Source organism: Gadus chalcogrammus, chromosome 13 (assembly GCF_026213295.1).
Source record: "Gadus chalcogrammus isolate NIFS_2021 chromosome 13, NIFS_Gcha_1.0, whole genome shotgun sequence".
NCBI classification, from domain to species: Eukaryota; Metazoa; Chordata; class Actinopteri; order Gadiformes; family Gadidae; genus Gadus; species Gadus chalcogrammus.
This window is the reverse complement of record NC_079424.1, coordinates 3,283,851-3,311,328: the sequence shown is the minus strand read 5'-3', so window position 1 is coordinate 3,311,328 and position 27,478 is coordinate 3,283,851. Positions and strand designations below refer to the sequence as shown.

The 27,478-nt window shown below is 47.6% G+C and overlaps 1 protein-coding gene across 1 annotated transcript in view; it reads left to right on the top strand.

The window, feature by feature from the left end:
* The first annotated feature begins 15,293 nt into the window (after nucleotides 1–15,293).
* LOC130402270 (polyhomeotic-like protein 2) overlaps nucleotides 15,294–27,478 on the top strand; it is a 42,734-nt gene continuing 30,549 nt past the window's right edge. The window contains exon 1 of the mRNA XM_056606414.1: nucleotides 15,294–15,532. Within this exon, the coding sequence (XP_056462389.1) occupies nucleotides 15,294–15,532 (239 nt within the window). The remainder of the gene's footprint in view (nucleotides 15,533–27,478) is intronic.

Below are 27,478 nucleotides of genomic sequence, written 5' to 3'. Positions count from 1 at the left end.
TGTTTCTTTCTTGTCTTTGGCTCAAATGTATAAAGTTGTTAAACGAGGAAAGATCTCTGAAGAAGTCACACCAAAACTCATTGCCGGTAGTTTTCCGAATGGCTACAACCTCGACTTGACTGCGTTTGACCAAGCCTCTCCCGCGGCTCTATAGAACTGTACCCTTCAGTACTGTCAGAACCGCGCAGATCACATTTGGAGACACTTGTATGTGGAAGTTCTCCTGCTTTTACGGGCTGTCCTTATGTATTACAGACGATTACAGATCGTCCAATCAAAATACAGATTGGAGAAAGTTTGGCGGGAGATTGGACTTTTTTATTTTTGCCCAAAATGGCGTCTGCATGGATCAGTCACTCAATCATGGAGTGACCGAAGGAGGGACATAGGAAGGAGGGAGGATGGGAGGAAAGGGAGGGAGGGAAGTAGGGAGTGAGGGAAGTAGGGAGTGAGGGAGGAAGTGAGTTTAGATGAAAAATGAAAGCCTCCTCTCCTGATTCTGTATTTTACCGTGCATTTGCCCGTCAAGTCCCTCTAACGAGGTTGGACCCTGGTCAAAGCCCAGAGACGGGTTTGCTGCAGGCCCTCCCAGACGTGGTTGGAGGTCCGGTTCTGTGTCAGTGCTGCAGAGTTATGGACTTGGCCCGCCTCGCGGCCGTCTCTCTGCTGGCTCCGGCCAGGACAAAGTGCTGGCGAGGTCAGGCCTGTACACTCAGCTGCCACTCATTCCTTTCGCACGTTAACTCCAAATAGGGGACGTAAAGGTCAACGTGCCTGGAGAAGCATCCTTAATCCCCCCCCCCCCCCTCCCCAACTCCCCCAACTGTCCTCTACGTGCATTGAACCTGAAGACATTTTGTATTTCGCGAGTCCACCAGAGCCTCAATAGAAGAGAGAACTGCCTGCAAACTTTCTGTTTTAGTTTAAAATGGTTTGCATCATGCAAACCATTTAAAAACTGAAATGAGAAGACTTTAAACATTTTTAACATCTAACATTTACATTTTGTGTCATGACCCACAGACGTGTACCGGTGGATCGGCCTGAGGTATGATCGTTTACGCTGTTACATTGTTAGAATCGCAAGACCATATTTTACCGCTATCGTCAGCCATACATCGATTACAGTTCTGCGACCATAGGCTCTATCGTCATTAATATCGAGCTATAGCTACATTCAGTACAAAGCTAGACATAACACCTATTACACTCTAACGACCAGAGTTCAGACTCTTGACTCGAGATTGCAATCCTCCCAAACTTTGATAGGCACTGTGAGGCTGTTAAAGCCAAGCACACTAGCCAGCCCTGGTGCCAAGTTTGGAACAAGGTCTTACTTCATTGGGACATGTCATTTGGCTCAGCGATTTTCACTTTCATAATGATCGCCCTGAGTCTCCTCACCCCCCCCCTTGATGTGGGATGAAACCTGTTACTCAGAAAGAGCTGTCATCTCCGTCGGAAGTCATTCTGACCTCGCATGCCAGTCTCCCACATTTCCGGGGCAGCTGTTTCCCCGGTGATGAGCCAGCATGTGTATATCTGTTTCATAACGGAGAGTTACGACACTCGTCCAGGCCTCGCCATCGCTGCCCCAAGAACCGGAGAAGTGACTGGGTCACGGTGCCATCCACTGCTCGGCCAATCACGCTCTACGTTCTCTCTGCACAATAATCGGGGCGTTTGGGACGATTATCGAGCGGAGAGATAAGTGACTTCAACAGAATGCCTTGACTCTCCTTGTGGTTCTCAGGCCAGCACCCAATCACAGATTTAAAATGTTTTAGCTGTTTGTATGTATGTATGTGTGCGTGCGTGCGTGCGTGCGTGCGTGCGTATGCATGCATGTATGTATGCATGTATGTATGTATGCATGTATGTATGTATGTATGCATGTATGTATGTATGTATGTATGTATGTATGTATGTATGTATGTATGTATGTATGTATGTATGTATGTATGTATGTATATATGTATGTATGTATGTGTGTATGTACCCATTGCACTCCTACCAATCCCTGGAACGAGGGATCCCCCACTCTGCGTTCCACCTCTCGATTTCATCCTTGCTAATTAAGGGAGATTTTCTTGCCCTCTGGGGGGCTAGGGTCAGGGGGGGGGGTCATACATACACGGCCTGTTAAGACCTTTGAGACTGTACCGTTGAATAAAGGCCATACAAAATAAAATTGAATTGAATTGAACAGAGGACCTCTTTGGACCCAGCATGGATTCCTTCACTCCCACTCAGAGTGTGTATTGTTTAAACCGGCTCACCTATTCAGTGCGTTTCCCAACCTATCAGCCTGTATCTACAGTCAACAAGACGATAATGGGGCTGGACGCTAGTGTTAGAGCTACGCAACCCTCTCTCCATTGTTTTCCTCTTTGCAAGGCAGCACACTCGGGTTATCTTGGTAGATATGAAGTAGCCTTTTGAAGCATTTTTAACGGTCAACTCAAACTGTGAGAGACTGGTTTTCTGTAGTGCCTGCAAACAGAAGGGAAATTGTCAATTTGCAGTCTGGAATGAACATCACATACTTCAACGCTTTGGATGAACCTTCGGACAAAATCGCCTGCTGAGCAAGAAACGATCAAATGTTTTCCATTGGAGGGTCTGAACACTTAATCATTATTCCAATTATTTTTCATTCACGTTTCAACGATCAATAAACAGAATAATCCATAACATTCCTTAGATCATTCCAAGATCCAAATGGGGAACAAAGGCGAATATAACGGCTTTTGACACGCAGGTGGACGTCGGCATGCTGCCGACTTAACAGTTCACCCCTGGCCTGATGCCCCCTGACCTGTCGCAGCAGACACTGTTTACACACCTTCACCGTACACACAATACAGAGGCGCTTTTGTGTGGCGTTCCTGCGTCTCTACGTCATGGGAGTTCACCCCGGGTGGCCCCGGAGCCACACCCGGCTCCGGGCTCTGCCCCGGGCACGGCGGGGTTAATGCCGCACAGTGAGTGGGATAGGTAGTTAGGGTTAGTGTGTGTGAATCCAGATAGAACCGTGCCCCAGAGAGAGGTGTGCGGACAATGGGCTTTCATCTGAGCGCCTCGGCTGGCTTATCCAAACACGTTATTGGTAAACAAATGCGTGGGTTACATAACTGTGATAAGAACGAGACACCGCAGAGATACGAAGGTCAAGTGAATTCATCTGTTGCTGGTGTTGACGTTGACACTGAACCGATATCCATAGGAATAAATGTATATTTTTATCCATAGTTTATGGACTTAAAGCAATTAACATGGATCAAGAACAGCGTGAGAGCGGATGATCCCTGGAAACCGGTTTGGTTTTGATCGTTTATGCCAAAGAAATGGATTATGATGTAAGAGGGCCTGGACCTCTTTCTCTCTCTCTCTCTCTCTCTCTCTCTCTCTCTCTCTCTCTCTCTCTCTCTCTCTCTCTCTCTCTCTCTCTCTCTCTCTCTCTCTCTCTCTCTCTCTCTCTCTCTCACCCTCTCTCTCTTAACCTGGTTGGCACTACTTCGCACATCATGTATTTCCTGTGATTGCGATTGGTTTCCCGAGGGAAGTCCACTGGAGTCGACACACAGGCAGAAACCTGGAACCGAACGCAGAAAAAGTGTTCATGTAAGGTGACCTCTTCCTTTGAGTGTGTTGCCTACAGAGCGTCTCCGCTCTCCCCCTGATCAGGGCGCTGTGAGGCGTGGGTCAGGTGGGAGACAGGGCCCGCCCCAGGCTTTTCAAACCCTGCACAAAAGGACTTCTGTGTGCCGATGAAAGGAGAAGTTTGGCAGAATGAAGAGGGAACAAATATTCCACTACAATGCACTGCCAAGTTCCTTTTTTTCCACCTTTGTGTTTATTTATCTTTAACGCAGCATGGACACACAGAGTTGCGTGAAGTTTGAGTATTTGGTCAGCACTGACTAAATAACGCGTCACACAAGACAACAGCTGTAGTGCCATAGGCCGACGCATCTGTTTGCTTTGGCGATAGCCGGAACCAATCCTTGTCCAACTGTGTGCATTGATATTGCTCAATCCTCAGCATTTCTGTTTCACAATGCACCCAATAGAGGGCATGGGTACAGCTGTCATTGATAAAGCACGATCGTCCACAGCACCACATGAATAAACTCCACGTTAGCCCACAACTGAGCTTTGACTCGATGAAATGTATCATCAGCTTTTCCGTGTTCGTAGTCACACCCCCATTATAAAGAATATGTTTCAATCACTCCCGTGGTTTGCGCAATTTACTCAGAATCCTGCTTGTACGGGTGAAGTGTCTGTTTCTATTTCTGTATTGCTGACGTGAATCCCCTCCAGAGACCCTGGACAGCACCATAGAAACCATGGAACCTGGACAGCACCGTAGCAACCATAGACCCTGGACAGCACCATAGAAACCATGGAACCTGGACAGCACCGTAGCAACCATGGAACCTTGACAGCACCATATAAACCATAGAATCTGGACAGCACCATAGTTACCTTAGAAACATGATCGTAGCCTAGCAACCAAAGAACCTGGACAGTAGCACGACCATAGAACCTAGAAGGCCATATAGCAGCCATAGAACCTGGACCCCATCATAGAAACCTAGAAAACACCGTAGGCAAGATTAGAACCTGGAGAGTCACATAGCAACCTCAGAACCCAGACACACAGACGTCATCTCAACAGCGAGCTGTCAAATGTGCAAAGGGCTTTTTGCTGCGTTGCTTTCTGTTGCTCGGATCACAGAACTCAAGAGTTTGAAACGAAACTAATGAGGAGAAATGAAGGAAAACATAACTTGGTATTTGGTGTGGTGCGTCTCGCCGAGGCGGTGAGCAGAATGTGGGTTGGCCGAGCAGCGGCGCTCTCTTGGGTCTTTGTTCCCGGGAACAAGGCGGCCATGCCAACGTGATGCAGGTTAACTCATGTGAGAGGGCCCGGAGCCCGGGGGGAACCCGGCCTCCGCTCCTGGCACCGGGAACCTCTAATACCCCAGGGCGCGCATTCACCTACCCACAATGCACCACCACAACGCACTCCTTGTGTGGGAGCCAGGGCCCGCACAGAGGCCCTGAATGCCCAGGTATTAGCCTAATGTGCATCATGGAGCTCCCAGCCGGAGTCGCTCACATTCGTTTTCTTGTGTTTTGTTTTTCCGTCTCCTTGGAGATGTGTGTGTGTGCTCTGTTTTTGAATGAGCAGTGGATGAAATACCGTGTTTTACTCAGAGGTATGGCCATGAGGTAGTGTGTGTGTGAGGCATCCTGGCTGTGGACCTGAGAGAGGAGAGACCTTTTCCACACAGGAAGGGGCTGGAGGTGTCGCGCTCGAGTTCAGGGGCACATGTGTGGCATAGCGAAGAGGACACAGCGCCCTGGGGTTTGGTTTTGGGGTCTTGAAGATAACGGCTGTCACTCAAGTTGCTGAGCTGCATTTGGATGTATTTTTGCATTTATGTAGCACTTTTCTAACTAGTGGCCACTAAAAAGCGCTTTACAATACTCCCTAACATTCACCCGTTCACGCACACATTCCCACAGCGACGGCGGTGTCTACCACGCAGGGAGACAGCCGGCTCGTCGGGAGCATTCAGGGTGAGGTGCCTTGCTCAGGGACACCTCGACACTCAGCGAGGACGAGGCGCCGGGGGTCGAACTGGCAACCTTCCGGTTTACCAGCCAACCCGCTCTACCTGCTGAGCCACATTCCTCCCCTATCTGTGTGCGCCAGGCCGAGTGGGCACCATGGAAACCGTAGAACCCAAACAGTGGCACGGTCTCCTCAAAGGCCGGGGTGGAAATGTGCAAAGGTTGCCAAAGGTTTAAAATGGCCAAAGGTTTGATTGCCAAAGGTTTAAAATGTCTCCAGCATTCGGTGGTCAAAAGATGTTCCCGTCCGGCGGGTCTGCACAGAGGGTCTCCACGCTGGGGGGCTGCCTCCGTCCCCGCGCCCCCTTCCTGGACCTCCAGCAGGGCTTGGCTGGCTCAGTCCACGCCGGCCCTCTCCCGCTGCCCCGCCGGGGAGAAGCTCCGCTGGCCAAGCAACAGGCGAGAGGCCGGGGTTGGGGGGGGTGAACCCGTCGCCATGACAATGACCTCATGACCATGACCTCATGACCTCATGACCATGACCTCATGACCATGACCTCATTACCATGACCTCACGACCATGACCTCACGGCCATGACCTCACGACCATGACCTCGCGACCATGACCTCGCGACCATGACCTCACGACCATGACCTCATTACCATGACCTCATGACCATGACCTCATGACCATGACCTCATGACCATGACCTCATTACCATGCATGCCTGGTCTGTGAGGACGAAGGACCGCAGAAAGACCAGCGTGGAGAACCACAGAAGGGCAGGGGAACCATGAAGGTCTAATGCAGGTGTTACACTGGTGAACTGGTTTTAATGCAGATGTTACACTAGTGAACTGGTTTTAATGCAGATGTTACACTAGTGAACCATGAAGATCTAATGCAGATGTTACACTGGTGAACTGGTCTTAATGCGGATGTTGTACTGGTGAGCTGGTGAACTGGTCTTAATGCAGATGTTACACTGGTGAACTGGTTTTAATGCAGATGTTACACTGGTGAACCATGAAGGTCTAATGCAGATGTTACACTGGTGACCTGGTTTTAATGCAGATGTTACACTGGTGAACTGGATCGAATGCAGATGTCACACCGGTGAATTGGTTTAATGCAGATGTTACACCGGTGAACTGGTTCCCCTATGTCAATCTCCCTTTGGTTTGCCTCACAGTGGTAGAGTATACTGGATCTTTCCAACTAAAAGGCAACATGAAGAGAACCAGCAGAAACAGCGCAAACATCCTGAACCGAGCCTCCAGAAATCATGTGGCTAGCCAAACAGTTGAGTCATTCTGCTCCCAAAGAGGATGAAGAAAATATCTAACAAGATAGCACTGTTGGCTCAGTGTATGAACTCCAGATTGGAATGTGATCAATATAATAGTAGTTATTATAAACGATAATAAATAATAAATAGAAAGCAGGATCGGAAACATGAATGAAATTTGCAGAAATTCTGAACTAAGCCCTCTACATGTTACAGCATTAATATCTCGTATCCGTTACAAATCTTTCTCCAAACGCTTTTTCTTGTTTCCAGGAAAACCTATCGGTTTTCCTGTTTCCAGGGAACAGGAACCGGCTCGTTTCCCCGGTGGGTAAGTACGAGGGGTCAGAGTTAAATGAGCTCAAACGCTCCCCTCCTCCTTCTCTCCCGTTCGTTAGGACCAATTAGCAGAACACGGCCGCTGCCTTGCTGCCCCGGTTACCGCGCCGAGGAGGAAAACAGTCTGTCGGACGGCATTACGGACGCGCCGGCATGTTGGCAGCGAACCACCGAGGGCTGAGCTCAGGGGAGGGGAGGCCCAGCTGGGAGGGAGGGCACTGCCATTTGGGTTATGCGATTACATTTACATTTAGGGCATTTAGCAGGCGCTTTTCTCCAAAGCGACTTACAATGAGTACATTTGTCAGAAGACAGACTGATTTATATGTTAAGGTTAACTTGTTAATGCTACACACAAAGGTCAAACACTGCCTGCTTTCTGATTGTATTCCACAATGACATACAGTGGTGTTGTTGTCAATTGTTTGTTATCTTTCAAACTTCATACATTAACATTTGAAGCATTTAGCAGATGCTTTTATCCAAAGTGACTGACAATAAGTATTTGTCAGAAGAAAGGCTTATATGTGACGGTTAACTTGTTAACAGTCAAAGTCAAACACTGCCTGCTTTCAATGTATTCCACAATCACATACAGTGGTAAAGTAAAGTACATTTGTCAGAAGAAAGAGAAACGAAATATTGCTGTCGGTACAGTAAGGATGTTTTAGAACCAAGTGCCAACCACTCACAATCGCTTAGTTAACCCATTCCCCTTATACAACAGAGATAGCTAGGATAAGATGCTACATGATGCTATCTTTAAGTGCAAGATGTGATGCATGGCTTTGGACACAATGATATGACCACTCAAAGGGCCGTCAAGCACACTACTATAGGTAAATATAAGGAAAAATAAAATTATATTGATCAACAATATTTCTTTAATATACTTCAACAACCTATCAATATTTTGTGAAAATGTAATGATTGTGAATGGGTATGGAAACAGTATAAGACCTAAATGTGAAATCATACTAGTGTTAAGAGGAAGAGCGTAATTCTGCGTACAGGATGCTGCTGAAACCTCACTAATTCCCCAGAAACAGTCTCTGACTCACAATACATTAACACGAACCCCGACCCATTTCCGCATCAAAAAATCTTCTTGCCGTCGCATCTTTCTAATTCCTAGTCGGAATTCATCTCTTGATAGGCATAAGTCTACAGCCTTGATCCTCTCAGCTCCACCTCCTCGCATCCTTCATGGTCGACGTGCGTGCTGTCACTCGCGCTCGGATGACGTCTGGCTCTCGAGCCGCGACAGTATGTTCCAGTCACGTGTGACCTTCTCTTCGCAGCCTGATGCGGCTGAAACTCTTACCGCAGCTGTGCCGCTCAAGTGTAGACGTGCACGGCTGCATGCCCTCCAGAGTCGATCGGGGGGAGCGAGTCAGAGTCGGATGTGCTACGCTACGGTATTTCTGGTAAAGTGTTAAAGCGAGGGAAGTGAGTGAAGCGGGGGAACCGCTGCCCGCGATATGGCCGAGAGTTTTCTAACCACCGCCTGCATGTCCTCGGGTGAACTCGACCCAGACACACATGCATACGCGATCGTGACCACACACACGCCCACACCTTTGCACACAAGCCTGTCATTCCTCAAGTATGAAGTGAGGAATGGGACCTGTCAAATCTGAATATGTAAAAATTAGGGAGGCCCCGATGCCACTTTTTCACTTCCGATACCGATACCATATAGGCTAGCTGCCCACATCGATATCTATCCGATACTTTGTTTTACTCTTGAACCAAAAATAGTAATAACAATTATGGAACCACTATACTCAGGATTGCCAATAAGCAACCTTAAAGCCTCTCTCGCTTAAGAAAAGTTGAAGTTGGCTTAAATCAAGTGAAAAGATTTGAACAGAGTTTAAAAGTTTAAATGGAGTAAACCATGTAAACATGCACACATTTATAAAAAATTGTAAATGGTTGGAAACATAAAGTGAAGAGTTAAACAAATAGCTAAATGGTTAAAGTTTGAATACATTTGAGATAATATAGGCCTATAGAATAGCTGGGCTGTTACAGCTGATAGTTTGAATAGTTGAATCAAGTGTGTGCGCTTGTTTCTTCACTATTAGTAGTAACCAGGAAATGTTATTGACGTAGGCTAATACTTTCAATTCTACTAGTACTAAAGTGTGACGTCACGTTTCCATAGCAACCGATTTTCGGTTCCACACAAACCAAATTAACAAGGGGAAATCCTATATGCCACAAAATAGAGAATAGATTGTCTTCATGTAAAAAGAAATAATCCAATAATAACTAATGCAAATTTTCCCTTTTAATACCCCAGGGGAATACATGAACGCCTCGACAAGTTTCGATTGATAGGGATTTTCACCTCTTGAAATTGATTTATTTTCATTTTGAAAGAAACAACAAATGGACGCAATGGAAAACGCCATCTCTCGTTCGGTTGTTTCGAACTGAAAATCTGGTTGCCAGCGTGACGTTTTCCTTTTAATAAATAATAATAATAATTAATTTTATTTGAGGGCGCCTTTCATAGCACTCAAGGTCACCTTACAGGGCAGTGTTTAAAAAACAAAATCAACAATCATAAAAAACACAAGAACAAGATACATTGAAACAATTTACACAAGTGGGGTGAAATGAGTGGGAGACAATGAATTTGATTGAATATGTCAGTTTAAAAAGATGTGTTTTTAGACGGGACTTAAAAGTGGAGAGAGTGTAAGGGTTAAGGATGTCCGGTAACTTTAGTACTTTATTGATATAAGGCTTGTATGGTTGGACTCCTGTAGTCTCTTTCATAGGGCATTACGTTTGTGTAGATATCATGACGTGAAAAAGATTGTTTACTTTAGCATTTAGCTTCTACTTGGAGTACATCGATATGTAAGAAGCAGCTAGCCTCTAGCCATATAAATGGGGAACCCCACACACAAACGCCTGATTTATAAGCGCGTGGCGGCGCTGTCACACCAATATTGTACCGGGGGCGAAAATTGGCAAAAAACATTCGCGCTCATGTTGCCAAAGATGAAATAACATAATACAGATAACACTTGTTTTTACTTTAGGCCTATATTTCTATTGTATTGAATTTAGCTATTAAACTGAGTGTGTAAAGTGTATCATAGTCTAGCTAGCTTGTGTTAATACACTCAGTTTATTAGCTAAATGCGATTAAACAATTAAATACAATACAAATATAAAGTTAGTAACGCTAATAAATTTCATTTGTAAAACAAGTGTTATCTGTTTATTGTTATTTCGTCTTGTGAGGCTCAATGAATGAGCGCGAATGTTCATGAACCTCCCTATGTCATCGTTCGACGTGATCGTCCGTTGCCAGGCAGGTTTGGAATTTTCGAACGCAGATTACGTAGGCGGTACAATTTTCGAGGAGAGCCGTGCAACAGCCAGGCCCAGTACCTTTTCTTCTTTGAGGTTGAATTACCGCCGCACTGCTGACATGATTTTTCAACAGGTAGCTCCCTTGCAGTAGCTCTCATTCGCATGCGCCTAATTGACGATTTACCGTTGTTATCGCGTGACACGCGGATCGTATCATATTTTATGTATATTACTCCCCTCCGATATCCGATCCAGGGTAATGGGCCAATATCGGACCGATACCAATGCCGTGGGCAGCCAGGGCCAGCTAGCCTGGAGCAGCAAGGACCAGCTAGTCTGCTACAACCGATGCATTTCCCCCGGCGAGTTTCCCCGTTAATGACTACAGAAAGGGACAAAGGATTGCTCCCGTTCACTTTCGTAATAATGACGGTGCAGTTTTCCGAGGGTCTCAGTGCAGGAGCTAACCCCTCGTAAGCTGACTCAACAGCCCTTAAATGAGTACTGCAGGCTAAAGGAGGTGGTTCTCTGCACACTAGTGTTTATTTCTCAAAGTCCCGTGGCCGTAAATAACTCCTGGGATTATGGGGGCATAGTTGGTGCTTTTCTCATGGTAGGCGAAACATGGACAACAACAATAATCACACACATACCTGGCTTATTGGGTTCTTAAATCATCTTAAATAACAATAATACAAAATATGTAGGGCCTACCGGTATATCATATTTACATTTAGGGCATTTAGCAGACGCTTTTATCCAAAGCAGCTTACAATAAGTACATTTATCAGAAGAAAATGAATAAAGACATAATCAAAACTATTAGCGATCATATGTGTTGTTATTCCTCATGGCCAAGTTTAAAGGGCTGATTATGGTCCCTCGTTCACGCAACGCAATGACCACGAAGACGCTTAGACGCAGTCGTGAACCTTTATGGTTCTGCGTCGGGTTGTAGTAAGCGGACCAATCACAGCCCTTGCTGCTGCGTCGCCTCGACGGAGGGTTACGATTTTTGGGAGGCGCACGTCAGGCCCTTGCGGCGGACGCAAGGAGGGTCCGCAAGGACGTAACAGGTCCGTAAACCCCCTTGCGCTGCGTGAACGTGCGACCATAATCGGCCCTTTAGACAGTGTGTGTGTGCGATGAGAGAGAAGCAGTGCATTCTGGGAACTGTGCATTGTGGGAGTGTTCTCCCCTCTATGCACCGCGTGGCATACTCAACAGGCCACTCGAGGTCAGCGGGCAGCCGGACCCTCCGAGGGCCCCTCGTTCTTATCTGGCCCACCCCAGGGCCCCGGGGCCGTGACAGGGGGCCTGATGGCTGAGAGGGAATGGAGGTAATGAGGGGGCAGCAGAGTGTGTTCGGCGCGGGCAGACCGCGGGCCCCGCCGGTGGAGGTCGTGAGGTAACCGGCCACACTGGTCCTCAGACACAAGCATGTGTCAGGGACGCACGCACACACACGCACACACTCATATCAGAGATACACGTACACACACACACGCACGTGTGTGTGTACGTGTATCCCTGATATGTGTGGGTGATATACTCACACACACGCACGTGTGTGTGAGTATATCACCCACACATATCAGAGATGCACACAGACACACACACACACATCAGAGATACACACATGCACGCACACAGCCACACATATCAGAGATACACACAGACGCACACACATCATTGATACACACACGCACGCACACACCCACACATGTCAGAGATACACACACACACACACATATCTGAGATACACAAACACGCACGGACAAACATATCAGAGATACACACATACACACACGTATCAGAGATATAAACACACATGCGCAAACACACGTACAATCCGCGATGCACTCGAAAATACGTGTGATAACCAACCAGGTCCCCACAAGGTCCTCAAGCACACACACACACACACACACACACACACACACACACACACACACACACACACAGACACACACACACACACACACACACACACACACACACACACACACACACACACACACACACAGACACATCAGAGATCACCTGCTTAAACAAACACACACGCACACAGATACGCACACACAGCCAAGTTGGGGACTCGGGAAGTGGTGTTGCAATCATGTGATCTGCTAGTCTTAGGCATGACTATCTCACACACACACACACACACACACACACACACACACACACACACACACACACACACACACACACACACACACACACACACACACACACACACACACACACACACACACACACACACACACACACTCTGACACAAGGGAGCAGTGTGATTGACTGCATAATACAGTGACTAATCTGAAGAGGGCTTTTAGGCTGGTAGTTTGACTATAAATGGATTATTTGCCGTTGGTCAGTTAAAGTGGAGCCGACTTGTCTTTGTGTTTGGATGTTTGAATGCGTGAATGTTTCGTCATTCAGACCCCCGAGTTGTCTTTCCGATATCCACTCCCCCTTGAGTCACTGGGAGGACAGACATCACAGATTTCACCTGTGATGTCTATACTGGGAAGGTCCAATCATACTAAATATCCTTCCTCCCCCGTTCCCCCCCGCTGTGCAAACACTCAGAACTGGGATTTCTTGAAGCAACAAGCAACCTTTGATACGGGGGTCTCTGGGCGTCATTCCCAACCTGTTGTTGGGTGGGGGGGCGTTCGGATCCCAGGGAGCGTCTCCAGGAAGCCTGACGTTGGCCGCTAAAATGTTCATTGTTTCACGGGAACAATTCCCCGTGTTCCTGCGGGCTATTTGGAACACCTCTGAGCGTCCACTTTGAGGACACTCTCAAAATAAATGTTGAATTTAATATTTTAGCCCAGGCCTGTTGTATTGTTTAGGGTTTCTCGGTTATTCGGGGAATCCTTATTCCGTTATTTCGTTTCTGCTGGCTGGGATGTTTTTAGATACTGTTTCCTGGAGGGGTATTTATCCTCCCAAAATATTAACTTTTACCTTTCTGCCATTTCATATTGATTCAAGAAATCTGTATGTGTCAAACCATCGTAAATAAACGGTCAACGGTCAAATGATGAAGAAGCTGGATGTATTTATTACTCACACTTACAAAGGAAAGTCCTAGGCAATTGAGTTGCAATTCGATTCGATTCCATATTTCATATTTCCATTGGTAGCTACATGGCGCCACCTGGTGGACAGTCGGCATCCTTTGCGGTTCGCCCATGTCACCGCATCGATGTTACGGGAGTTGTCAATAATTTCTGTCTGTCTGCCTACTAGCTGGCCTTTCCAAAAACCGGTCAGTCTGTCAGGCGTCCCATCAACTTTTAATCTCAAACCTTTTGACCATGTGACTAAATTCAATGAATGAATAAATAAAAAACTAAAATAAGTATGAATATGAATTAATCTACAAGTCCCTTTGGCTAGATTAATTCCTCTTATGTAGATACTCTTTAAGTATTTTGGAACCACCGAGTTAAACTGTTTTCATTATGGGCTATTACAAGTAGTGCTATGGAAATCTTAAGACGGTCAGGTGTCCAGGCTGTGTAATGCTATAAGGTCGCTCATGTGTTACCCATTCTTTTAACCGCATCGTTTGATCATTACCTCATCCTTTGCATCTGTTGTTAATGTGTCGGCATACCACACACAACCCATTCCGTTTTCACATAAAATGAATTAGTATTGTAATTTAATCTATTGGCACTTCAACTTTTTTGAAACTCAACATTGCCTCCTTTCTGCTATTCGTTCATTTTTTTCAGTATCAAATGAGAAAATGCATTGTTAATATGAATTTATTGAGCCAAACACACATTTGTTCACAGCTGCAACATCGACAAAGCATGTTTGATCATCGCGTAACCCCAAATAATTACATTTGAATTTCACCTTTTTCTGTTCAAGCAGTGCATCAACCAAGCCCACGATGATTAGATGGAAACACTCATGTATTAAACATGCAGCATAGCATTCAGCAATGACATTCTGTAAACAGTGGGGTGCACGCCTATAGTGAAAGGTAGAATTGTGCGAGTTTGGGTTTAATGTTAGCATTCCTGGAAGGGGATGTGATCGTTCCTCAGAGGTGAGGTAACACACAGAACAGTTTAACTGCCTGGCTGTCTGCTCAGTCTTAAGGGACTTAAGCCAAGTGCAGTTACTGGAACGAGGCGGACTCTATCAAGGGAGCCCTGAAATACCGGATCATTAACTCAAGGGCCAATCAGAGAGCTCTGATACTGATAAATTATTCAGTTCTCGTAAGCAAATGATGAATGCAGTTTCTCTTCCTCCTATGCCGGGCAAAGATCTGATCTCCAAACTGAAATGTTATAGAAATAATCGTGTTTTATTTATTATTTAGATTCTCACCCACACGCATACACCCCCCCCCCACACCCACACACACCCACACACCAACCCCCACACATACAAAAATACACACGCACACACAGAAACATGGACAGTTTGCCCTTTATATCTGTATAACTATCTATAGGAAACCTCATGCAGTGGATTTGCATGTTATTCCGAACTATCTGCCTTTTTATCGAAATGAAACATGCAACTTGTGTTCCAATTTAGGCTACCTTCCAATATAGGTCAATCTGGAACAGGTATAGTCGCTTATACCAATGTTTAGAGTGGGGACGGGCGGACGATTTGACGAACGCGTGGAACCATAGACCAGGATGGGACGGGGCGGGACGGGGGGCGGGGTGGTGGACCGGGGGCCGGGGGCGTGTTCAAATGTCACGCCCTCTACCATTGGCTGGGGGTCACGTGGTGTCGGAAAGCAAACGAAGACATACCTCTTCCACTGTCGAGCCTCGCTCTGATATCGCGCGTCTGGTCCTGAGCGTTTCGGATAAAACGGGCAGAAAACCCCCGACATGGTGTAGGAGGATATCGGGGCGAAATCGCGACGCGACGGCAGCGAAGACGCGCCGCAGGAGGAGCGACAAACAACAACAAGGCCCTGGGCCGAGGTAGGGCGACACGCTCCCCTGTCCCTGCCCCTGCCCCGCAGCGCTGTGTGCCGTCAGGGGACCCGTCCCCGTCGCTCTCCGTCGGGGGGCGAGGCGCGTAGGAACGCGTGGGTTCGTACGTGTGTCCGGCTGCGTGACAACCGACGTGTGTAGCCGCGACCGCTAATGCCACCGTTAGCATTGCGGCAACCCAGCAGTGTTGCCAGATTGGGCCAGAAGAAGAGGGATAAATAAGCCAGTTGTACCCTCAGTTGGCACGGGTTTACGTGGGGTTTCATTACTGCAATGTGGATTTATGACCATGAAGTCATCACGAATAGCGAGGCGAAGTTTGACGCGGAGGCGGGGTGTTAGCCTGCTAATGTTTTTAGCATGTTTTTTTTTATGTAGGGGAGGCAACGACCATATGCAAAAGGGGGTAACGTTGGCAACAGCCTCCACTGAGAGACTCTTAACTTCGTCTCTGGGGTCCGTTTTATTTATTATACACACACACACACACACACACACACACACACACACACACACACACACACGCCAACAACCCCACCCACACCAACTTCGTCTCTGGGGTCGTGACCCTGGGCTCGGGGCGATGGGCCAGCTATTTTGACAAGTGCGTAATCTGTGCCATGCCTTTGAGCAATAATAGTCAGCGGTCGACTGATCTCTTGTAGAACTGAAGAAGCCCAAATGCCCCATGGCCTAAAATTGACCCGAATGTTGCTAAAATAACAACTGGCTGACATGAGGCCATATGCTGCCCTTCGATGTTCTCCAGGGCTATTGAGGTTGATTCAGAATGATGGCAGGGCAGGCTATTATGTGATTCGGTCTCTCTGTCGCCCGTTCAGTCTCTATCGCCACTCAACTCCTGGGATAATCAGACAGAAAAACCTGTGCATATTTGGGGTTCAACCTTGTTGTGTGTCAGGCTGTAATTGGTCTCAGGTTGTACGGTAATCGCTGAAGTTGCTCAATAGGCCTTAATGGCTGTCCTTTCGTTAATCGCTGCACGGTTCCTGCTAGGGTTATAAGATGGTTAACGATGATATGCTGTGCTCTTCCGTTTGTTAGGTTAGAGGCTTCCTCCCTCCCTTGCTCTTTCCTGTATGTTTGCCTTGATGTACAGGAGCATATGAGTTATGTGGTACTATAGTCACCCCGTTGCAGTATCTTGACCAATGCTTGATTCTTCTAATTCCAATGACCACCCTTCTGGACGTAAGAATGTCGGCGTACAGCGTCTGAAGTTAAGCCCAGCCAACTGGGAGTGGAAGATAAGCCCATTATAATAGCTATGCTACATGCTATGTCGGGGCAAAGGTCATTCTAAACCCATGCTTGGGAAAGGGAGCAGGGTGAGAGTTGAAGCTGACCTCTGACTCCAACTTAAGCAGCTGGAAGTTCATTGGTGGTTCCAAAGTGCTTTTCTACGCGATTGATTTAGCTGATAGTGAAAATTCGACAACTTAACTTAAAAGACAATACTGCTTTTTGTGACATACTTAATATATAAATAAATATATGATGTCTGTAATATGAAAGTCATAATTAATGGTCTTGCTGTTGTTTTGGTGATTAACCTCCAAATGCCATGTACCAAATCGATTCCTATCCATGAAGTAAAAATTGCCCTTAAACTCAATGGCTTTCCACTCTGTTGTTGAGCAAGATGGTGCTATGGTTTGGTAAAAAAAAAGTACTTCTGATCACTCCAACCTCCCCTGGCACATGGTGGAGCGGGCATGAGGGCCGGGCCAACTTGACTGCTACTCCGACCGTCACCAGCGGAGACAGAACGCGGGAGGCAACATCGCCATCATGGCACTGAGGCGGCTTTACTCCAGAGGTCCGAGTTTGTTTCTTTCAAACGCTGCACTCCAAAGTTTTGTTATGTTTGGCTTTCACGTGAACATGTGAGATCGTTCACGTATTTCCCTGACGTTAGTCTGCATTCTGCACACAGATGTCTTTCTTTGGCGTATTACTGCATGTCCTTAGGATCTAGAACACAACACATACTATCTGCTTCGTGGTTGTAAATTGTGTATTTGGTTGACGAATTGCAACATAAAACATTTTATTCCTTAGTTGTGGTATGTAGGATTTCGCTTCGGACTCCAAAATCCTTATTTTCTCTTATTTTTAAACGGTTTCATTGCTAGCCAGGAGCACCAGATACAGAAAGCTCTTTTCCACCCCCACCATAACTGTTCTAAAAGTTTGCACATCAAGGTAACGTGGCAACGACTCGTTGACACGGTTTCTATCCCTCATTAACTGTAACACCTTGACCTAAAACATGAGGCGCGAAAGTGGCAGTAAAGGCCTGAAAGACGCTTTTAAGCCCACTTTGTGGACCTGGGCTTCACCGTTAAGTGGAGCCAGATTGGTCCGCAATGCACATCGCTTGTGTGCTCGCACGCCACACTGTGTGGATTGATCCCTACCGTTCAGGACTGAAGATGATCAGAATGTAAAGGTGATCGAATGTTGAGTTTAATCAGTCGACTGGACCTCTAGAGTTTGGCGATGGCTTCTTTTTAATATTGTCCGTTCATTGTTATTCTAGATCGCCAATTTATGATCCAATTACCAGAGGCTGATGGGAGTAACGTCTACTGCAAGCAATAAAACACTGAATTCCATAAACATTTATAAATGACCGTTTTATCCAAAATCGAAAGTAATTTAATATTTTATAGCCATGTCTTTTATCAAACAGCTCATTTTACAAAGCTTATTTGTGATTTGCGGGACTTTATTTCATCATCATGTTCCGTTTAACATTATCATATCTTTTAATAATATAATCTAAACCCTATCCGTAATGTTTACTGCTCTCAGGGAGCAATGGACGTCCACCTGGATATAAATCCTCCTCGTCACTAGTGCTGATTAACGGGGCGTAGCGTTTGGACATTCTGCTGCACCATAAACATCTCCAACCTCACAGCAGGGTGTACATCCAACAACCTATGTTCTGAACATCTGGGTTCAGATATTTTTCATTAGGGCATTTAGCAGGCGCTCTCATCCAAAACGACTTGCAACTGTTCTTTCACACGACCGACGGCGGAGTCAAACACGCAAGGCGACAGCAAGCTCCAGCAGTTAGGGTGAGGCATCCTGCTCAGGGACACCTTGACACTCGGCTAGAAGAAGCCGGGGGTCGAACTAGCAACCGACCGGTTTCAAGTCAACCTGCTGCACCTCCTGGGCTCTGCCGACCGATGTCTCTGTAAACTCTAAGCTCCGTCTCAGACTCGGCCTCCTGGCAATTATTTCCCCCTTCGGCGAACACAGAGTGGACGATTAAGACGCATTTGTCTGCAAAACGACTGTCCTCTTCATCGTCTCCGCCTTAGCGATGTGCACATGCATTAGAGTATTATCTATTTTTCGTGAATTTCTTGCACCTTACACATTCGGCAAAGCAGGATATCGTAAATATCCATTGTTTTGCAGTCAAACATGTCTTTAAAGTGTTCCGATGATAGGTTGGTTAACCCTTAATGGCCGCCTAAAAGTTTATTTATTTTTTGTTGATCTCATCTCATCTCATTTTCGTCCGCTTATCCGGGGTCGGGTCGCGGGGGGAGCAGCTCAAGCAGGGGGCCCCAGACTTCCCTTTCCCGGGCCACATTGACCAACTCTGACGGGGGGATCCCGAGGCGTTCCCAGGCCAGTGTTGAGATATAATCTCTCCACCTAGTCCTGGGTCTTCCCCGAGGTCTCCTCCCCACTGGACGTGCCTGAAACACCTCCCAAGGAAGGCGCCCAGTGGGCATACTTACCAGATCCTTACCAGCGCCGCTTCTATGGTTTCCCAAAAGTAAGTTCAGTTGTTTCTGTCCCCTCATCTGTCCCCTGATCCCCTCCTGGACATCCTTCCTAATGCTTTATTCTTTTGAGTTTGCGGATTAGTTTTTCTTTCATCCCCATCTTTTAAATGAGGGACACCGCAGTGCCTGCTTTCTTTTTTGCTTATTCGGAAGAGAATGTGAAGCAAAACACACATAAGATGGCCTTTTATAATCTACCTCAAAGTTAGAGTTCTTCTTAATTTTCTTTTTTAAAGTATGCAAAGGAATGTTTGAATGACCTTCTTGAGAAAGCATTTGGATTAGGGTAGTAGGTTAGGGTGTTTCTTCAGAGCAGGTTTCTGTGAAATGCAGTCTCTTGGCACCAGTTTCATCCTATCAGGAATACTAATCGTACCAATGATCATGGATCAGCATCACAGATGTATCGATTCCCTGTGGGGCACTGGGAGCTCCTAGGCGCTGCTACACCCTCCTCCTCCACCTACTGCTCATAGGGCTGGGCGATTAATCGAATTTTGATCGCGATTTCTATTTTAGCGTCAAACTATCACAAAGCTAATATAATCGAAAATATATATTTTTTTCTTTTTCATTACATTTGTGTGCAGCTGGATATTATTTTAAATTTGAACATTTTCTTTTTGACCATCTTGTGTACTTTTTTTAAGAAGAAATTTGGGGGAGACATGCTGGATAAATACATCATGTTTTCAAACTCAAAAATAATCGCTTCAATAATCTTGATTTCAATATTGAGCAAAATAATCGTGATTATGATTTTTTTTTTCCATAATGGAGCAGCCCTCACAGCTCAGACTCCCAGGCAGGAGCTGTCCCCAAACCTCCCTCTCCCCAAACCTCCCTCTCCCCAAACCTCCCTCTCCCCAAACCTCCCTCTCCCCAAACCTCCCTCTCCCCAAACCTCCCTCTCCCCAAACCTCCCTCTCCCCAAACCTCCCTCTCCCCAAACCTCCCTCTCCCCAAACCTCCCTCTCCCCAAACCTCCCTCTCCCCAAACCTCCCTCTCCCCAAACCTCCCTCTCCCCAAACCTCCCTCTCCCCAAACCTCCCTCTCCCCAAACCTCCCTCTCCCCAAACCTCCCTCTCCCCAAACCTCCCTCTCCCCAAACCTCCCTCTCCCCAAACCTCCCTCTCCCCAAACCTCCCTCTCCCCAAACCTTCCTCTCCGCATACTCTAAAGCTAGCTTACCTCATTCCGCTGGCCTTTGTGAACTTTGTTCTTGAAGTGTTATAAGATGCTATTAAACAGGCTAACAATTAGTTGGATGGCTATAACTTAGATTTCATTTGGCAATAGTTGTGGAGCCACCAAACTTGGTTTGTTAACTGAAACTTGCTTTTTGCCCTTCAGTCAGACGTCATGATCTAAAGTGACTTTTAGTGCATTCAGATACTTTAAGGAGCAGGTATTGGGCGTCTTGCCCAAGGATGGCTATTGGTAGGACAGTGGGTCCAACCTGGTACCTCAGCCCCTACCCCGGCTCTCTCTTGCCCCTGATTAATACCCTCCACCAATGGGTGTGTTGATGTTGGTCTACGGCCTAGCTGCTTTTAATGGAGACCTTCGCACAAGACTGGCAGACCCATGAATGTCGCTTGGCTGAAGCCAGAGACATTTGTCTTGTCTGAATCCTTTCCATTCCCTGTGCTGCTTTTGGCGTCCTCCCACCCATACCTGACCTACTTTCTCCCCCCCTACTGGAGTGCAGGATCCTTGGAGAGAGGCCTGACTTTGAGAGCTCGTTCTGGTTGTAGCATGTTGCTAATCTGTAGTCAATAATGGCATTGTTTGACAGGGCTTTAGTATACTATTTATAGATGAGAGACGCCAAAACAACATTTAGTCACCCTCCCAAATTCATCCACCCAGGATTAACCTCTTTCTGTCGGTTTTCTTTCGTCCTGATTCATAATTATAGGCTAATAATATATCTTGTTATGAAGCATTTCAAATCACCAAAGGACTTTGTATTTTACAACAGGAAAAAATGAAGCATGCAAAGCAACAATCACGTTACTGTTTTTAAGGGTACATTCAAGACACTCTTTCATGAAATGAAATAAACTTAATATATGGTTGTCAAATATAGTGAAAAGAGTTTTGGTGTTGTGAACATAAAGGTTTCTCCTCCACATGCTCCACATCCTGGGGACAAATTGTTGAGATGGGAGATTACCCAGGGTGCCCTTGGTGTAATCGCAGTATGAGGTTATTAACAGTGAGGTTATTTCGGTTTTTAGTATTTGCACCGATTCTAGAACCCAGGGTCTTTCTATGAAGGCTTGTCAGACGGGGCGATATCGGGGTGCTCTAAAGAATTAGACCTCCTCCTTGGCTTTATATGGGTTAAAGGGCTTCTATCAAACAAAACGCCGCCCTAAGGAGACAGACCTATAGGGGTTGAGTTCATGTGACTGTGGTCTGCTGTTGGGAAGGAACCGTCTTGGAAAATTTCTTTTCAAAATTCATTTATGTCAATTGACCTGACTCTCGAGTGCTTCTGAGTAGGAGTGGACAGGCTCACAACGAGCTCCAGCCGCAGCTAAAGGACTCTCCTGGAACACTGCCCACGGCCTCTTTGTGCCGGCTTACTCATCTGTGCAGGAAGAGGTCCGATGGCTCACTTACAGCCGGGCCCTTCGGGGAGGGAGGGGGCCCCTTAGGGGAGGCCCCGTGCATCTGAGTGGATCTCAGCCGGGCAGGACTAAAGAAAGCATTGCTGAGCCGGCCTCTTGTTTGGACAGGGCCTCATCGACCTGCTGCTCACCGTCTTGGCTATCGACCTCTGGGGAAGACAACGAGGAGCGAGCAGCTTGTTGGGACACGCGGCTAGGAAACAGGACCCCCCCCCCCGACGCATGTGGCTCAGGAGGTAGAGCGGGTTGGGATGGTAACCGGAAGGTTGCTAGTTCGATCACCGGCTTCAACACTTGGGGATTCCAAGTGTTGAGGATTCACTGAGCAAGGCACCTCACCCTCACTGCTCCTGACGAGCTGGCTGTCGCCTTGCATGGTCCACACCGCAGTTGGTGTGTGAATTTATGCGGGGGAATGTTAGGCAGTATTGTGAAGCGCTTTGAGTGGCCGCTGGGTAGAAAAGCGCTGAATAAATGCAGTCCATTTACCATGTACTTGTTCTGCTCCACGTATACATATACACAAATATCAGTCACTTCCTTAATGATGGTGCCAGCATCTCCCAACTTGCCCCCACTTTGAGAAACACCTGACCTTTCAAATGATCCACATATAGAAGACACTGTTCTCTGGGACTTGTAACCTTCTATAGAGAATGGGTCATGCTAGGTGGATGTTTCTGTTATCTCGAGTGGAGATCTGAATCATATAGCTTCAGTGAATTTGTACGCCTTACATCATCAGGAAACGATGAGTCCTAGTCGTTTAATATCATCATCTTTAAGAATTAATGCGATTTATCTTTGGTTTGAAATGTACTCAGAGAAACATTAACCTTCATGTAGACGCTAACCTCAAGGCTAAAGGGATCTGGGTTAATTGCTCAGACTCTGCAGCTGCGTAGAGAGAACTTGGCGAGCCCCTTGCTTTATTCCTGCCCAATCACAGCAGCTCAAAGGAGGGCATGTGCTCCGTGGACGTCTATCAAGACCAGGGAGGCAGTTGGTACGTTCCCGTCACTGTTTCTCATCGTGTAATGGCTCATGGTTCTGGCAAGCTTACACTCCAAAGACTTCTAAAGAAGAGGTAGAAAAGAGAAACAATAGAAAGAGTTTTAAATCCAGTATTTACATCAGCGCTCTTTTCGCACAATGGAGAGGATAAAGGGGGAAGGAGGACGTCTTGGATGTGACGCAGAAGTTGCCTTTTATCTGCTGGACATGTAAGTGAGGTGACAGACTCTGTCACCAACAGTTCAATATTCGTTTTTTAAGGACTGCCTTCAACATCATCTCAATGCCGGTCATGTGGTTATCAGCAAGTTGTCAAGGTGCATTAAGATTCAGAAAATGATGTTCGGGTAAATCAATTGCAATCTCGCCTGATTTCGGTCTATTGATTTCCTTGAAGCCGGTTTAATGAGTGGAGTCTGTTCCTGCTGTCTTTGGTGCCAAGGCAGTGAGCAATTATATAGGCTCACATTTTTTAGATAGGTAAGTAAGGTAGGGCATGTATGTAGGGCACTGCATACCACACAACCGCCTCAGACAACACACCTGAAACCTGAGTCCTTACAAGACAGAGCATAAGATGTTTAGTAATATACTTTTGGACATTTCACTGACAAGTTATTGAGTAGTTTCGTAGCGGATACATCCCCCTGTGATATGTCATCATACATTTATGGTCCTGTTTCCATCACTTTAAACATGATCCACCTCATTTCGGTCCATCTCGGACCTCATATTTGACCTCATCTCGGTCCCTCGATCAGAACTATATGGGCGTTAGGTCATGTGAAATCCTCCATGATTGCGTTCATAACGTTCCTCATAACCCCACTCCAGTCAGACCACTGTCCCCAGTCGGCCCACTTCATCAGACCCGGGCCTCAGCCACTAATAACCCTTCATTCACAACACTTGAGAGCAGACAGAAAATCAACAAGCCAATGGAGACGGACGCAGACAATCAGATCCGGCCCTGCGGCTGCAGGCTGGCAATATGCTTTCCTCCTCTCTGTGTGTGTGTGTGTGTGTGTGTGTGTGTGTGTGTGTGTGTGTGTGTGTGTGTGTGTGTGTGTGTGTGTGTGTGTGTGTGTGTGTGTGTGTGTGTGTGTGTGTGTGTGTGTGTGTGTGTGTGTGTGTGTGGCAGCCAAGGTTTCTCCTAATCTAACTTGGCTCTTCAAACCTACCATCAGATCGGCATCCACTGCATTAAAACGAGCCAATAGAGGAACTAAACAGTTGTTTGTATCCACGGCTAAGCCCAACCACACAGCCAATGGTTCTGATCTGTTATCTCCAGTGGAGAACGCCTCCGTCTGTCCAGAGGAATCCAGTGGTATTGTCCCTGGCTGTGCCTTTGCGCCCTGCGTCATCCACTGGCTCACGTTGCTTGTGATGCCCATAAGAACAGCTTATTAGGCATTGAGGGGAATGGAATTGATCAGTTGGCTATAGGGCAGGCAGGGGGAGTGGCTTGTGTTTTCTTAAAGAACACACACGCATATCGGATACGCGCACATATCGGACACGTACGCACAAACACACAAGCGCGAAACACACACACACACACACACACACACACACACACACACACACACACACACACACACACACACACACACACACACACACACAGAGTTTACAATAGGTTCATCTTGGCTTCATACGGCCATCTAAAACACTGAGACCTCGGGTTAAACGGCTCGTATCAAACAAAGACACCGCTGCCACCACTTCCCCAGCCACTCAACCAGCCATATTGGGTCCGTCGTCGGTGCATTACCCCCCCCCCCCCCCCCCCCCCGCTGAAGTGTGTGACTGCAGGCACATGGATCTGGCTAGCCCACCACAGGCTAATCTATATGCTAATGGGGAGATCATAATCAATGAGGCTTGTGCATGGCCGCTCGCAATCAATTGCACGTAGCGTGCCGGGTAGCGTCTGAAAATGGCTGTATTTCAGCCCGCCAGACATTGGGGTGGCATGTTAATGTGGGGCCTCAGACAATGAGGATGCTATCACACACACGCACATGCACACAGTCACGCACGTGCACGCACACATGTTAATGGGGGTTTGATTTAAGAATTGGATTCACATTAAGTAGTTCTTTATTGTAATGCGTCTATCATGTTTTGGGGATTGAGTTTTTCTGTGTCAGTCATCTTGTACCATTATTATTAACTATTATTTTCAAATAATCTCTCTAAACTGGCCCTATTGGCGTACTGAATCATTTTAGCGCTCCATTTAATTGTAGTTATTTAGTGTGGCTGGTTAGTGATTTGGTTAAGGCTGTAGCAGAATTAGGCTAATCTCTAGGAATGGGTTTAGTGAGCCATCCCTGCTCCCTGTGTAAGCCGTGGGGTGTTAGTGTTCTGGGTTAGGAGAGGGAGAGAGGTCTATCCCACTCCCTGGTACTCAAAGTCCCATCCCCGCACATCCACCGTCATTAGTGTCCCAGCGTTATGATAATGGCCTCTGCACACACACACACACACACACACACACACACACACACACACACACACACACACACACACACACACACACACAGATTTGTGTTAAAAGGAATCGCTTGACGCCAGTGGTGTCTGACTCTTTAAAATATGTTCTATTCCATCATCCTACCCACAATGCATCACGGCTGTCTTTATAAGCACGCTCATTTGCACGTTTATGCACTGTTTTTGCATGCGTCCCCCATAAAAAGCTCCATCTGCACCCGGGCGCCGGTTCCTTAGCATGAACGCCTCCGTGCAGCCCTCCAAAATATGCGCTCCCCGCTTGAAGGGGAAGGGGAAAGGGGGGGAGGGGAACCACGGCCATCATCTTCATTAGAGGGGGGATCACAGCGGCCAATCAGCGCGCGGCTCCCGCACGGGGATTCCGTAGGCACCCCGTTGGCTGTCGCTAGGATACCAGATAATCAGGAGGCAGGCCGGGGGGGCTGGTTGGTGGAGTGGGGTGTCGATGGTGGGACGAGCAGCTCAGCCACTGCGCGCTGCTGGGGGGTCGACGAGAGCAGCTAGCGGGGGTCTAGTGAGCGAGGGGTACGGCAGCACCGCCACGGCAACGGACGCACGCGAGCACACCGGCGCAGGAGGAGCAGGAGACAAAGAGGAGCAGCAGCCGTAGCGCTAGGAGTAGCATCCCGGGCTAGGACAACAACAGGATCCCGGGGGATGGGGCACTATACCCCTGCATCGCGGCGGGGGGGAGGGAGGAGGAGGTAGGAGCAGCGAGGGTAGGGGGCTTTGTCTCGGCAGAGGAGAGGAACCCACCCCCCCCCCCATACAGACACACACACACACACACACACACACACACACACACACACACACACACACACACACACACACACACACACACACACACACACACACACACACACACACACACACACACACGCGCGCTGTCTCTGGTTGTGCGTCCAGCAGCCTCTGAATCTACTGGGCTGTGCCATGCTGTATTGCTATTGATCTCTCCTTGTGTGTGAGGAACGTGTGGCTGTGCTGTGCTGTGTTGTGGTGTAATGTGGGTCAGCGTCTCTCCCGCTCCTCGCCACGGCCGGCGGGGTGTCAGAGGGGGAGACGGAGCCCCAGGACTCACTCCTTCCTTCCTGCCTCACTTCCTCTCGTGTGGCTGTTTTATCTCTGAAGGAGAGACAGTCAGTCTGTCTGTCTGGATCCTAACAGGCAGATCTCCCCCGGGTTGGGGGGGGGGGGGGACCTCTCGGCATCCTCCTCCATCGCTCCCCCCTCCCCACTCTCCTCCCTCCAGTCTTCTCTCTCTCTCCGCTGGCAGAACCCATTTGGTCGTTCCGTGTCCGGCTGTCGTCCAGGGCCCGAGCGCTGTCGGAACGTCACTCGGCGTTGTCGGGTTCTGGTGCCGCTGAGGCGCCACGTGATGCTGCGTTGTCATGGTGACGAGTCTTCCTCCCACGCTGGAGGGAGGGAGACTGTTGTTTACCTTTTTAAGTGTTGGTGTTGAGCTGGAGGGTCATCAGTGTAGAGAAGGTGATGAGGGAGGCAGGGGGGAGGGGGGGGTGAATGCCTTGGGAAGGAGGAGGGGGTGAGGGGTGAGTGAGGGGGGGGTTCCTCAAGGCTGCTGAATGAATGAATGGGTGCTCTCTCAGGGACGCTGACAGAAGGGGTCATTGGACGGCATCTCTGGAGAGATCTCTGCTTTTCATTCATGGCGAGGCACAATGTGTGTGTCAACGGCCTCTGGTGCGGCTGCTGCTGCCTTCGGGAGCGCGGGCAGGAAGGCTTTATTTACACCCCAAACCCAGCGGACATGTTGAGCTCATACCAAACGGAGAGACGGCCGCTTGTTTACCCAACAACCAAACAACCAGACGGACCGGGGAGAAGGGGCTCTGTCGGGTGTGAAATCGGCACGCTAGGGTACAGCTTGCTCCGTCTTCTGGTTCTGCTTGTGTTGTTG